Source organism: Pteronotus mesoamericanus, unplaced genomic scaffold (assembly GCF_021234165.1).
Source record: "Pteronotus mesoamericanus isolate MK-2021 breed Mesoamerican mustached bat unplaced genomic scaffold, CSHL_Meso_final contig_74, whole genome shotgun sequence".
NCBI classification, from domain to species: Eukaryota; Metazoa; Chordata; class Mammalia; order Chiroptera; family Mormoopidae; genus Pteronotus; species Pteronotus mesoamericanus.
Genome location: NW_026555247.1, coordinates 32,365,393 through 32,381,400, shown reverse-complemented (window position 1 = coordinate 32,381,400; position 16,008 = coordinate 32,365,393). Strand labels below are relative to the sequence as shown.

Genomic DNA, 16,008 nt, shown 5'->3' with positions numbered 1-16,008 from the left:
TGTTACTGATCGATCATTGACTCAATGCTAACCCCCAATGCTGTTAAAATTACAGGAATACACTTCCCTTTCGTTGTCCTTATCCAAAATTTCATATATTGATATATTTGCTTATTTTTCTGTCAAAACACTCACAATTTATAAAGGGTAACTGAGGACAAAGAACAGAACAAAAACAAATTATTAATTAGCTGGAACTGAGCACATACTTGGCAAGCTGCTTCTCAGCATCAGCACAAAGTTCTAGCAGCCCCATGAGCACGGCAGACACATCCATGTACGGCTCCCACACTGTGAACCCGCGTCCGATCAGGTCGATGGCCGTCCTCCGGATGGTGCTGTGCGGGGGCAGTTTGGGGCTCGGCGGCTGCAGCAAGAGGAACGTCAGTGCCTTGCCTACAGTGACAAAATAAAAGGCAGAGCAATAAAGTCATTTTACTTTTGTGATATTTTCTTTAAAGCATATTTGCAAGATATACACCACGTTGGATTTCTTTCTTTCTTTTTTAAACTGAAGTTGAGTTTTCAACAGTGAAATTTTAAGAGATCTCATGTTTATAGTATGCCTAGCCACATACATTAGATGCAGGGGTGTCCAAACTTTTGGTGTCTCTGGGCCACACTGGAAGAAGAATTGTCCTGGGCCACACATTAAATACACAAACACTAACAAAAACTGATGAGAAAAAAAAAAAAGATTTTAAGTAAATTTACAATTTTGTGTTGGGCCGCATTCATAGCGATCCTGGGCCGCATGTGGCCCATGGGCCATGGGCTGGACACCTCTGTGAGGGATAATTTACATAGGTTACAATATCTTATGCCATATTCTGAAGTGTGTTAATACATAAAAATTATTGTAAGTATACACAATAAACTTCCAATGTTTCTTCCTACTTAGCATTCTGGAAAATGGAGATGACTTCAAATGATATAACATGGCATTTCTCACCATTCTCCTGCACCTAACAGAGTTCATGTGTCAAACACGTCCCACTGGTGACACATCTGATTACAGGCGATGTTCGCCCACAGATGAGGGATGGATGGAGAAGGCAGAATGTGCAGCTTGAGACAGTGTCCCCGCCTAAGCATGTACGTCCCTCCACATTCTGGTGCTCCGATTGAGCATGATGGTGCCAGGGGCGCGCTACATTCTTCACGCCAATTAGTGAAATTAAAAAACAGCTCCATATGACGTTTAAAGGTGTCGAAATGATCGAGATTTTAATTAACATGTATTGCTTTATGTTGAAGATAACACTGACAGTTTGAATACATGCACCTAGTGGCGATTAGGCTGCAAAAGCCCATCTACTTCAAAAGACATTCTGACATGTAACAAAGAAAAACATGAGGGATTGCAAAGAGCGGACTGCAATTTAGAAGTGGTTTGTTTGTTTGTTTGTTTTTCTGAGGGGAAGAGACAAAACAGTTTATACACCATAGAACAAGAGAGCATACTGGATAGGGGAACTCGGGCTTCAGATTTAAGACAGAGAACTAACTACGGTGTCATAACTTCTTAGGGGGCAGGCTTAGGAAGATACTCAGTGAGCCTCAGTTTCCCTGTCTGTAAAATGGGGGTAATACCAACCTCTCATAAAGCCCCTGAATGTGAAATGAGTTTCTCAGTTAATGGCAGTTGGGGCTCATTATGAAAAACATGTGGAGCTGGTCTGTCTTCAAAATTAAGAAGATGATGTATAAGCTTCAATGCATTCAACAAAGAAAAACACTTATGTTACAGCTGACTGTTAAATGAGAAGGGATTGAAGTGGAGGTGAAGAGAGGCGCAGGGCACTGCAAAGCCAAATACGTGGCTGTGAGTGTGGTCTGTTCATCCGTGGGTCTGCACCTCTTCTCAGGCGCAGAACCTTTAAGAGCCTGTTGAAGGTTATCAACCCTTTCCCCAGGAAACTATACACATATGCTTATCTACCAAATCCTGCAGAAAATTCTTGAGGAGGCCACGGGCCTTGAGTTAACGATGGCTGCAGGAAACATCGAAGGTACCTACACGGGAAAGCCTCCTTGAGAAACCACCCCCACGTTCATACTTCATTCGTCCTGTGTAGATTCTATTCTCATGCTTAGCCGTGCAAATGTAGGATGGAAAGCTTCCCACAGCAAGTGTGCGGATCACAATATCGACTCCTTAAAAAAAGTGATCCATTGTTCTCCACTTTCTGCCAGCACTTTACCACAGAATCTTTTTAAATATTAGCACTGCTGTGCACTTCCCTTTTCCTCGGCATGTTTGTTAGCTTCTTGAGGGTAGGGACTGTTTCATGGAACTTTGCGTCTCCCCAAACAACCAAGCAGAGCTTTGCACACAGGATGGGTCTAATGGAAAATAAATCTGCCTTTGTGGCCTGTGCATTTCTCACGCAGCTCCCTGCCCCAGTTTGTCAGAAAAATATTTCAAAATGTCAAGAAGTCTACTGCTCTCTGTTTAGTCTTTACTTTGGGGAAGCTGCAGCAGCTGCAGAGAAACCTGCGCACTATTCTCTGCAGGCGGCCTGGAACACCGCAGCAATGGCGTCCAATCCAAGGGCTAGGGCTCCCCAGGGAGGTATCCTGGGTAAGTAATATCGCAACGGGGAAGTAAAGTTTCCTAAGTACAGTGTTTTATAGCATTTCCATCATCATGTTCCTTTACGGCACTCCACCTTTTCTGTATTCGTGACAGGTGGGAGCGCTCCGGCAATACTAGCGACCTGGCTCGTTTCTCCTGGCCCCTGGGGCGGGACCTCCAGAGGCAGCTTCCTCACCACTCTGACAATCCTTTCCTGACAGCAATAATGAACAACAAGTGGCCAATTTCTTCATATTTTCCACCATTTTCCTGACAAAGTGGGAAACACAGCAGAGGGGATGTGATCACTTGCCCTCCGATGAAATGACAGAAAAGGGAAAATAGCACGGGTTCTCCGAGAGTCCCCTGGGCCTGCAGGGGCTGTGGCAGAGCGTGACCTCCCCTCACAGTGAGGGTGCCAGCCCGACAGGAAAGGCAGGTTCTCTGCAGCGCTGCCACCTCGCCCCTGAACTCGCTCCCAGCCAAGTCTACAGCGTCTCTCCTTCTTCAGTTCAACTCAAAGTCTGCGCAACACAGAGCAAAGAGCCCCAGAGTCCTGGCAGGCCAGGTGGGGGTCGGGGGTGGGCGTCAAGAGAAGCAGAGAGAAAAATGGCCTTGTTGATGCACAAATTTTAAATTTGCTAGTAAAAGTATGACTTTTTTCCTTGATCTGCTTTGGAATTATAAAGACATACAAATGTTAAAATTCCACATCTGTCTCTGACACCTTATTCCAAACAAAACATGTAAAAAATAGCAAATGAAGAGGATTTTCAAGTTAAATCTTTCTTTTCTAGCCTTGTTGGTCAATAGGGTGCTTATTACTTTAATGCTACTGTCAGTATGATACTGATATTCTGAAGGAATATTCTAGAAGCCTAAGACTTCAAATTTCTAATTATATATTCTTGCTGACACTAAGGGACCAACTTTTAAAGAATGTATGATAATAAGAAGTGATAAATAAATCTATGCTTTCCTCAACTTTTAATTCCATATAACATAGGTGTTCTGCAAAATCGACCAAGGTGATGAAAAAGCTAAAATTATGATAATGATAGTACCCTCCCTATTGATAGAAAAGGTCTCATGACTAGAATGTTATGAATTTGAACTTTATCTGTCAGAAGTTTCTTAAGTTCCTGGTACCCAAGGAAGGTTGTATTGTAACCTCTATAGGATCAAATCTAATTTTGTACAGAAACACAGATTTTTCTTATTTTATATACATGCCCCACTATTCCGCAGCACCTCACTGAGTGAGCAAGGTGGGCAAGGATGCTGCCATCTGCCGTCGCAGTGAATTCCCTCATGAAAACTCTCCAGTGGCAGCACTGAATGTTCAACAAACTGGCCTGGCATTCATTCAAGGCTTTCCACAAGCTGGTCCCAGTCTATCCTCCCAAAGAGTCACCTAATAACTATTCACAGGGTATTGTTATGTTGTACTACGCGCTGGGGAAACAAAAGTGCAGTTCTTCCCCTCAAGGAAATTCATTCTAGTTCAGGGGGTAGGCGAGCAACCAGGTAATCTGACTATATTGGGATGAGTGTTCTACTTATAAGCATAAGTTATCATGACAGAACTTATCAGAGGTACTTAACCCCACCTTAGGGGTACGAGAAGGCTTCCAGGAAAAGGTGAGCTCTACACCAAAACCCGAAGGAGTCAGCCACTCAGAGAAGTGGAGAACAGAAAGAAGACACTCCAGGCAGAGAGAATAGCTGATGAAGGGCCAGGAAATGAGCAAGAACAGAGCAGGACTGAGGGATCACACGAAGCACAACATGGCAGAAAACTGTGTTGGGGGAATGAAAGGGGTGGAGGCAATGGGCAAGGGGGATAAAATATAACAGTGAGACAGGAGGCAGGACAGTCTCTTAGAGCCTGACCACAAAGGACCTCATGTGCCATGCAGAGTTTGTTTATTCTGGGGATGATAGGGAACCACTGGAAAGTTTTAGTCAAGAAAGAGGTATGATCAGATTTTCATTTTACAAAATCAGTACTTGGGCTGCCTTGTGATTACAAAGGGGCAAGCCCATTGCCTTATTATGGTCCACTCATCCCCAGACAGATGGATTAATTAGAATCATAGGATTTTCTAATTAAAAGGACTTTGGAAAAATCTGGCTTATCCCTATGTTTTGGATGAGGGGGTTGAGAACCACGGAAGGCCAGTGCCTAGCTGCAGGCCTGGGGACTCGTCCAGGCCTCTTGGGGATGCGTGGAGGCCTCTGCGGCCCAGGCCGCTTGTAATAACCAGCACCCTTGACAGCGGCGTTTTACTCATGGCGCTCTACCCAACCACAGATACAAAACTATATCCTTTCCGATCGCTCTCTGCCCCCTCTGAATTAGGAAATAATTTAAGCAGCAGTCACCAGTGTCTCTGCAAAACAGGAGATAAACTAAATCATGTGTTTTGTGTTTTCTCACACAGTGCAATTCTTGATTCAGCAGCTCAGTACAGCCATGCCAAGTTCTCCTAACTGTCTTGGCTGTACCTTCCCTGCATCGTGGCCACAAACTTGTTAACTGCACACCCAGCACCGCACCTGCCTCCCAGGCAGGGAGAGGGAGAAGGATGAAGGGCAAAAGAACATGGGCCAGGTAAGCCAGCCCCCTTTTAAAGTCTGATTGCATTTCATTGGCTGGAATCATGTCACATAATAATCCCCCTGGTTTCAGGGAAGGATGGGAATGTAGCTTGTCACCTAGACCCACAGCCGTCTTCAACAAAACTGAGGATTTGTTCACAGGGAAGGGGAGAGTGGAGCTGCACTGGTAGCTAGAAATTTCTGCCACATCTTCCCTGTTTACCTTAGAATGAAATTCTTATTATTAATACAGCGATTAACACACAACAATATAGCATCTCTTGGAATTTATTCTATTGTCTAAAGCCAATTTTATTCATTTATTATTATTTTATTTTATTGCCTTTTCACACCTGTTAATTGAGTACTGTGGGGCATATGAAAATTAAAAAAAAATTTTTATGTTTGTCATAGGCTTAGCACAGTGCTCTGGCAAATACTAAAAATTACTTTATACTATATATATTTATATTTATATATATTTAGCACAGTTGACAAAATTATACACAAATCAGAAATTTCCGAGAGTCTGCCACAGACCTTGCCCATGGGGAAGTTTCCATGGCTTTATGGTGAGATGGTGAAAGCAGGAACGATGTAATGAGAAGTCCTTACCATAAAGCTAAATTTACTCAACTTCTGGGAGTGCTTATTCTAAGGTTATGCTCTTACTACTTTTTTGGTGAATAAAAGTTTTTTTTATAAAATGACGAAGTGAGTGGTATCTTTTAATGTTTGAACTCAGCAAATTAGATGATTTAAAACACTGATAAATACCCTCAAATTTTATTTTTGGAAATTTTACTGGCCCATGATATCAAAAATCTTGGAAACACGGCTCTTTGTCATACAGTGACGGTCCCACCGAACGACAAGGGCATCTTCTCCCACTATTAGTATCACAACTAATGAGCCCTCCTACTGGCCACCGGTTCTTACCGGAGGCTGCCAAGAGGCTCCTCCTAACTCAGCCTGCTACAGGGTGAAATTCAGCAATGTTTAAGTCAACCTGGGACCATGCTCAAGGTCAAGTTACCAAATAATTGCTCCTTCTTAACTGTGAGGTAGCTGAGCGGTACAGATACCGTGGCAGCTGTGCAGGGGGAATTCGGCGAGGAGCAGGCACTCCATCACCACCACCGCTGTGTGTCTAGGCAAATGTCCAAATGAACTACCAAAATGCAGACCGCCTCAGAACACAGGAAAACAAATCAAAACAAAACGCTTTAAAAAGCGGAGAGCACTAAAATCTAGCATTGGATAAATCACAATTAACTGAGCCCCTGTGGCAGCTGAGAGACTAATTCAGTTGTCATACAGTCAGGAGTGATAACAATAGCTCATATTTTAGTGCTATTTTATCTCAAGCTTTTGTGTGCGTGTGTGTGTGTGTGTTCCAACTGCAATCTTGCTGTTTTAAAAAAATGCTACAAAAGAGCAAAGCTGCAAGAAAATATCTACTTTTTGCTGTCACAGCGAAATGCAAAAGACGAGAAGAGGACTGAGACAGAGACAGTAAAATAAACCCTATATAAACAGTGGTCGAAACACTGACCGCAGTATACACTGGCTTACTTGTTGCTTTGCTTTGTCAAGGTGAATACTCTCCAATCGTAAACTGACCAAAAAACCCCCAAAGAAACAAACAAAAAAACCCCCCAAAAACCCCACCATCAATTTAAAAAATTTTTGTAGTATCTAACTAGTTATAATGACCAGCTCTTTTAAAAGATTAATAGACAACCTGTTATACTAACACACGCGTGCGCACACACGCACACACACACACACACACAATGCTATTACTTAGGTAATAATGAATTTATTTTCTGGGGTACTTATTTATCCTTATCACAAAGCATAGACTCACTTTATTGACACACCCTACATTTCTTGAATGTCTATGACATGAAAACACTGTTAACTATAAAGAACTATAGTTATATATGTGTGTAAGTATCAGGTGTCATGTTCAGTAACATTCCTTCGATAATAATCTTTTTTAGGCTTCTTTTACTCACTGAGAACACACACACTTAGGGTCAACTGCCAGTTATATACACTAACAGAATACTTTTAAAACTAATTCAAACCTTTATTTCCATACAAGTACAGGTCCTACTAATATGATATGTTCATGATACAAACATGAATCAGGTATTTCACTTACCCAGTTTCTATTTGTGTAAAAATAGCACTGAACAAGAAAGGTTCACTAAATGTGCTGTATAAAACCAGTGACATTTTTCTCCAGCCGTCCGTTTGTAATTTCTATTTCCTTTTTCTGTGTTTTTGGCTTACGGTTTCCCTCCCACGATGCTTCCCTTGCGGCACGAAGGCCTCCCAGGACCCTCGAGTCCCCACGGGCAGTTTCTCCAGCCCCCTGCGGTAAACCCTCCGGCTGCCAGCGCCCCTGACAGAAGGAGGGAACCGGCGCTGGGTAACTGCGGAGGCCGAAGAGGGAAGTGTGGTGCGGTGCGCGGGCCGGGGACAGGGCGCCCTGGGCACGGAGGGCCTCCCCGCTGAAGGTGCGGCGGCGACTCGGACTTCACAGCGGCCGACGCCTACAGAACAGCAGGGGCACAGAGGGCTAGTTTGAAAATTAGAAATGAAAACAGAAGCCAGAGTCAAACCACACTTATCAGGAGAGAAGAGAATTTTCTTGTAAGAAATATTCCAAGATCAGAGCATTGCAGAGAATTCTCCAAAGAGTCCTCAGAGATTAGCGACAATTACTATGGCTGACCTGCTGACAGGTAAAATATAATCATTTTCTCGGGCTTTGGTTAAGACAAACTTGTTCCCCGTACTTAAAAGAAAAATATGAATAAAGAAATAGCCGCTAACCATCCTTGGCTCTAAAGAGTAGAGAAGGGGGAAAAGGTCATATTTAAAAAATACATTAATTAATAGTTCAATTACGAAGAAATTCCTGTGGGAGAACATATTATATGCACTTTAAACAAAACGAATTTATGATGATTTATGCCATTACAATGAGTGCAAAATGAATTAATAATGATTGGCTACTTATTTCAAAGTATAACCAAGTGAATAAAGCCTTCTCCTATTTGCTAATGTCCATCAAAGAACAAGCATGGCAGAATGCTTGCTATCTAGAATTCCATTCCTTTGCTTTATACAGGTACTTGATTTGATTAAAAAGAATTCCAATGTAGTATGCATTATTCATGGATGTAGAATAATTAACAAACATTTCTCCAGCTAGATGCTTGGAAGTAATGCAGTTATTAGAAACTGCTTTTAAACTTTTAACATTCTGCATGGCATAAAAAGCAAGTCATTATTCCTTTTAATAAGAAGCATAAAATAACTTTGGTAAATTAGGAAATTAATTTGAGAAAGCTATTGAGTATAAAATTCAAGAGCACCGTGATTCCAAGTACTTTTTTTCTGTTCTATTTTGAGTTATAAATGAACTGAGTTGTGATATACAGGGAGAGTTAATCTCATCTTGCTTTGGGTAGTTAATGTATTTTGGATCGCAGACTAAAATAGGAGATAGTTACCTTCCTATAAACAAACGAGAGACTATTACTTAATGCATATAGTTTTTTCTGCCTATGGAAGGTAAAACGTGCTGATTATCTGACAGTCTAGGGGTCGGCAATAAAGAAATAAAATAACAGAAGATGTTCATGATGTCCAAAAAGCAAAAAGAAAAAAAAAAATCCAATAACCTGTTGAATCTTCAGTTGAGGGGTCCAGACACTTTTATGTCCTGTTCCCAAAGGTGTAGGATTATTGAATGACATGAGTGGAGGGGTGGGGGAGGAGACAAGAGAACGTGAGCGTTGAAGTTCTAGTTCTAGCACTTACTGATTGGCTGCGTGATGCTTCTATTCAATTGACAATTACTAGTGCAGGCTGTGCACCGGGCGCTGTTTTAAGTGCAGGATAACAGAGTCTGCTCTCATGAAGCTTACATGCTAGCTGGGACATAAAAACCAAATGAACAGCCCTTACCAGTGTGGTTCAGTGGGTTGGGCATCGTCCTGCAAAGCGAAAGTTCAATTCCTGCTCAGGGCACAGGCCTGGGTTGCGCGTTCAATCCCTGGTTGGGGTGCGTGCAAGAGGCAACTAACTGATCGATGTTTCACTCTCACATGGGTGTTTCTCTCCCCCTCTTTCTCCCTCCCTTACCCTTTCACTAAAAAATTTAAAAACCCATATGAACAAATATATACGTGAAGCAGTAAGTGGTGTGAAGAAAAATAAAGCAGAGTAAGATTACAGAAAGGGATAGGGAGGGAAGGACCCTGCCTTTCAATGAAGACCTGAGTGAAAAGGAGGCACATAGGCACCTGTGGGAGAAGCCTTCTGGGCTAAGGAAACACCACCAAAGACCCTGTGGCAGGCACGGGCCCAGGCCATCTAAGGGATAGCAGGACGTCCACTTTGGCTGGGTGGCAGTGAACAAGGGGCAAAGTGTAAAGACGTGGTCAGAGAGGCAGCCGAGGGATGGGTCATGCAGGGCCTTTCCAGTGCACGGGGGGCGGGCGGGGAGAGGAACTGTTCTGAGGGCTGCAGGAACTCATGAGAGTTACACGGAGGAGACTGATGTCCGTGATGCGACACAGGGAGGCCAACTGGGAGGCTCTTACAGTGGTTCGGGCAAGAGATAATAATGACTTGGTCTAAAATAGTAGGGATGGGAGTAGCGAGAACTGTGAATCCTGAATTTAAAAACAACGTTTTTTGAAGATAGAGCAGACAGGATTCATTTAGGGATTGGATGCAGACACACGACAGAAAGAGAAGTATGCATGACTGATTCTGAGAATCTGGGCATGAACGATTAGATAAATGGTAGTGACATTTATTAAAATGAGAATCAAGAGGAAAGCAGGAGGTTTTTTTGTTTGCTTTTTGGCCTGGGACTGGTAATCCAAATTTTAGCATTGGACGTGGCACACTTGAGATACATACCAAACACATGAATACGAACTTTAGATAAGCCATTGGGTGTAGGAACCTGGAGTTGGTGTAGAAACACGCACTGAAACAAAAAATTTGGAAGTCATCCGTGTAGAGAGTATAGCAGCCATGGGGCTGGTTGTGATACCCCAAGAGAGAGCGCAGGTACAGTACTTCCGCAGGTTGGAAAGAAGAGGAATATCAAGAGTGAGTGCAAGTGGCTAACAAGGTGGGTGACAGAGGGAAGGACAATGTCACAGAAAGCAAGTGAAGAAAAATCTCAAGTTTCCACATAGCTGGAATTACATGCTATCAAGAGATGGAGACCAGAGCTGAGAATTGCTTATTGGGTTTGACAACACTTTAGGTCACCGGTAACCTTACTGAAAGGTTTCTGTAGAGGGGAAGGCAGAATAGCCTGATTGAAACGGATTCAGGAAAGAGTGGTAGCCAAAGAAAGAAGGGAAAGTAAGTACAGTCAGAGTATTTATTTCAGACTGTATACAGTTATACTTAGATTTCTTATTACTACTATTCAGTTTAGAATCCATGTAACCTTCTACAGACAGAGAATAAGAAATGAAATAAATGAGTATCTCTGCTATATTATATATTTCTCACTGAAAATTAAATAAAGTAGTATTCCATGTTCTAGGCATAGCTTCTATCAGCTTTCTCTGGGCCCAGTCACCTCCAGGAACCAACCAAGCAACCAACCAGAGCGAGGCTCTGGCCTTCAAAGCAGAGGCTGGCCTTTCCAGGGGTGAAGCTCCCCTAAGCTGGCAGTTTCACGCACACCTGCTCAGGAATGCCCCTTAGCCCTTTCTGGTCACCTTACACCAGGAAGCACGCAGTGAAGAGGATTTCACAAGTGGATTATGGGGTTCTGAGGATGCGGACGTACCCCTCCAAAGTAACCAACTTACTACTTGATCAATGGCTCACTCACACTCAGTTATTTTATGTATTTGCACTACTCTACAGTTTTTAAAATTGAATTATTTAAAAAAAATACATGAAATTGAAACTAGAACATTCTCCAAGAAATACCATTAATGTTAACCAACAGTATGGCTAAAAAACAAATGTTTCCTGGTAACTTCATAATTGCCCCTTCTTTTTAAATAATTCACAAAGATTAGGAAAGTTAGTGATCATTACAAGATAAATTATAAAGTAATTGCTAGGTAGTCTAGCAGAGATTAAAACTGTATGAAAAATTACTTGATCTGTATTCTATTAACCACACTAAAACATTCAACCGGAACAAGGAACTGTTGAACGTTAAACCTTCACAGATATGTAGTCCAAGACTAGCAGTATTGTACTTGCCCTTTACAGACACTAAATAATAAGTTTTGACATTGAGACCACAGGAACCATAGGAAAAATAAATGTAGAATTGTTTGATATGCAGGCCAATAGACAAATACCAACATTCTCTATATAAGCACTCTAAATATTTCCTTTCTACACATTTATTTTACTGAAGTTGAGTAAGGAGTGGGAAAAAAAAAAGATGAGCAAACAAAAGTCACTCTGCTGCCCGTTTCTCAGTCTGGACATCTTTGTTTAAGCTTTGACTTGGCTTAAATGAACGAATTAATATTGACAAAAACATCAACTAAGCTAATGAGTTGTTAGTTAAGGCAATAAACATGTCACATTAGAGTCAGCGCAGTAAAGAGGTAATTAGCCCTGCAAAAGCCCTGCTGATTGGAGCTGTTGAGATCCTCTGCTCTTAACCTTTGAGTCCATTATCTAACCCAGGAGTGGTGGCTATGTTAATGGCACTCGCCAGTAAACAGCAGCCTTGCTGGAGCAGCTAAGCCTGCATTCAGAATGCTGGGATGAGAGGGTGCCGCTACGTTTGCAGGAGAGCCATCGGCCAAGCTCCCGGAAAAGCTGAAACAGAGCCCTTTTGGGAATAAATGTTGATGTCAAACAAAGAGAGGGGCAAAGATATTTCCAAAGAATGATTTGGGGGTTATATGTATTTTTAAACAAACACATACATAGCAATATAGTCAGCAACATACAATGTGACAAAGGAAACGCCACTCCAACTACAAAATTCTCTCTTTTACAAATAGATATTCTCTGATTCTTTCAGCATAAAGAGTCAGATATTACAGTACAATGAATTCATGACTATCTGAATTATAAAAGCAACCAAGATCACAAGTAAAATCAGGGATAAGAACTTACATTCATTTAAGACAAAAAATACAGGTATTACACTTTTGAAATATATAGTACTTACAAATTATCCTCCCAAGAAGTTTGCTCTACAGGATGTTTTTTTAAACTTCTCACTATTACAGATTTCACTTTAGGACAAGCCAAACTAGCACTGCAAAGTCTATGTTGAAAAAAAAAATGCATATGCTTGTAGAAAAATCACAGATGGCAGGATAGAATTTATGAGTTAAAACACAACATGTATGAATAAAATGCCTGTTCTCTATAGTAGATCATTGCTGAAACAAAGCAAAAAAAACTGTACTGAAGAGCACACTTTGAATTTGCATAATATTTATAATAACTTCCCCCCCAAATTATCAAATGTAAGCTAAGTTTTGACATTGCTTCCAATATTACATACGCATATACATATATTAAGTGCTCATAATATATGCATAATTTAATGGATGCTACACTATCAGGAAATGTTTATTTATTCTTTGAAAAACTTTTCTTTTGAGCTTAAAAGCAAACACATTGTGAATTCAAGAAAACACCAGACTGACATTCATTTTGCACATTTTAATAATTTTATTCTATTTTCTTCGACAAAGGAAGTGTTCCATCCTACTTCTGTTCTTATGCAAGTCTGATGAAAGAAAAGTTAGATACGAAGTTTCTCGCCACTGCTGTGCATGTGCAATGTGCGTGCCTCTAGGTGTCACGGGGGGAGGCACAGCACATTCACTATACAGTAAATCAATACATGCTATCTTTTTTCAGGCTGAGTAATTTCGAAAGGGACAGGAAGCAATTAGCTTCCTCACACCTTACAGGCTAGTGTACAGCTCTAATATTTTAAAAAATTTTTCCTCAATATAGTTTCCTCTTACTAAACTTGTGGAACAGCTATGTGTGGCTTAATTTTCTTTAACTAATTCTTTTACACAATCAAACTTAGATGGACAAGCACTATAAACTACTTTTCATTTTTAATAAAAGAAGTAATGCTGCACACCAAAATAAGAAATACTTTTGTCTGTTATTCTGTTGTCATTGACAGCTAAGTATAACTTGAAAAAAATATATTACAATATTTCCTTCTTATATTATATAAAGAACAAATAAAAATGTCCAAATACTTCTAAATTGCCTAGGAGCAATAAAAAAAATGATTGTCAAAATATTTTTTAGGACTTCACATCCATGTATGGATTTGATATAATTATTTATGTAACTTCATATCTAAGTAGTATATCATAGTATAATATATTCAATCTTCTTTTTTATCCCAACATACTTGACATATTACCAAACCATGTCTTACTACCACATAGTTTGCGGGAGCAGAGTGTCATAAGTATTATTTGAGAAAGTCCTCTGGGTGACTCAGGTATGTCCCCCCACTCCACACCCTGACCCTGTCCCTTCTCATTAGGCGGCAAAAGCTACCCTCCTCTCTCCAGTGAGTGAGAGTCCATGGACAGTATTGGAGAGCTACGAAGTAAGACCTGGATTCTATTCCCAAACCTACAATTTGATAACAGTTTGAGCTTTGGTAACTTAAAGCAGGTATTAGTTTCCTCATGTAATGAGATATAGTGAGATGGGGATGAGACCTATTTCTTGAGGTGACAGGAGTATTAAATGATATAACATGCACTATGCCCAACATAGAGTAAGCTCGTGACATATCCTTTTCCCTCCAGCTCCCTGTATGAAATTACAAAAAAAATTGTTCCTTACTTTCTTCAATCACAGGTACTTATTTCTATATTATACTAAGAATTCAAAAATGAACTTTTGTAAAAGTGGAAAACTACTGGGACTCCAGTCTTTTAAAAATATATATAATATAAAGCATGTTACCAAACAGTAAGAAAAAAAACCCAGTAAAATGAAGGAAGGAAGGAAAGGGACGGAAGGAGGGGAGAAGGGAAAATTCTATTTGTTGACCACCTGGTAGGTGGCAGGCAGCGCTCCAGGGCTTCACATGTGGTATTTTATTTAATTCTAAAAACAGTCCTGTGGGGAATATGATATTAGTTTCAAATTTGAAGATGAGGAAAACCTCTCCGCAGAAACCGCAAGTAACTTATTCTAGATCATACTAAGAGCAATGCTAATTATCCTATTAGAAACCTTCAGTTCTTTCCATTATATTACGTATAATACTTATTTAAAAGTAATAGGCTATGTCATATTCCAGACTTAAGATGATATCTGCAAAGAAATTTTATGTTTATTGTTGCAATTGAAGTACATCAAATTGTTTTTTCTCCTGGTAACCCCAGCAACTGTAAATTGCGTTCATGACAATCGAGTAATCGCTGAGCCATTTTAACACATATGAAGAATGAAAAGCCCAGTGGCAGAGCTCTTCAGGGAGGGCCCGACGTGTTATTTGAATGATCTACATACATTAACACATAAAATGAAGACAAAGGAAGGCAAACAGCATTGGAACCCCGGCTTTCCAGCACTCCTCCTGGTAACTCTGTCCTCAACTGAGCCAGCCAGCAAGGCTATTTTTCTTGTTCTCAAAATCTGCAGCAGGCGAATCAAATGTGAAAGCAAGATCAATTCTGTTCTAAGACAGTAAATGAGCTTAAGATCAGACCTGTTTTGTTTCATGAATAAAATCTAATTATGTTAGCTTAAATGTTGGTCTATACAACTAAAATACAGACACAGAAAAAATACCTTCACCCACTCCCACAGACAAAGTTTCATGGCTACTGGTAGGGTAAAAAAAAGAAATTTAGTCCCACAAACCATACCATCCATATCTATAGCAAAATCTATAGAGCAAAATATCTTCATGTATCATATTTCATAAAAGTCAAGAGCTGGAATGGTCCAACCTTCTCATTATGATAAAGATTAAGAACAGAGGCTTAATGAGGTTATGTGGATTCTTCTAAATTACAGGTTCAGAAACCAAAGCTCCAATCTCAAAAACCAGCATTCTCTCCATGATAACACAAAGCCTCCAAAATAATAAGGTTCAGAATTACCATCACCATCATAACTGCTCTGACTGTGACCATATCCCCCAGTGCTTGGCGCACTGTCTGGCACTGAGGAAGCCTTAAAAATGTCTCTGGAATGAATGAATGGATTGGACTCATCCTCCACTGTCCATAACTTATCTTTCAAGGTCTTGGTTAAGTTCCGTTTCGTTAACTAAGCCTTGCTGGTCATTCCAGCTATTTGTCCCTGAATTTCTGGAACACATCTTGTTCATACCACTCAAAGAAATACAGACTTAGAAGGCTCAGAAGTAGATGCACTTTGGAGATGATCTGGCTCAGAGGTTCCTAATTCTGGTTTATATTTAACCAGAATCGCCTCATGGGCTTAATGAAAACACAAACTTGTGGCTTCACTGCAGACCTCCAAACTCAGAACACAGAGTTCAGTGGCACAGAGTTGGTTATTCTGCGGGACAGCCAGTTCCACTCTTAGATGTCTTTTTTATTACACAAAATTTCAAACAGACACACAAACAGAAAGAAAAGCATAATAAATCTTGTTGTAACCACCATCCACTCCAACAGTTTTGACCTCTTTGCCAGTCTTGTTGCACCTGAACCCTCATTCTACTCTCCTCAACACTGTGAATTACTTTGCAGCAAATCTCATCTGTAAATATTTCAGTGTATGTGTCTAAAAGATAGAGACTTTTAAAAAAGCATAGCCAAATG

The 16,008-nt window shown here is 40.6% G+C and overlaps 1 protein-coding gene across 2 annotated transcripts in view; it reads right to left on the bottom strand.

Annotated features, from left to right (window-relative positions):
• WDR7 (WD repeat domain 7) overlaps positions 1–16,008 on the bottom strand; it is a 287,900-nt gene that overhangs the window by 84,562 nt on the left and 187,330 nt on the right. For both annotated transcript variants that reach the window (XM_054583717.1, XM_054583718.1), the window contains one exon: positions 210–396. In XM_054583717.1, the coding sequence (XP_054439692.1) occupies positions 210–396 (187 nt within the window). The remainder of the gene's footprint in view (positions 1–209; positions 397–16,008) is intronic.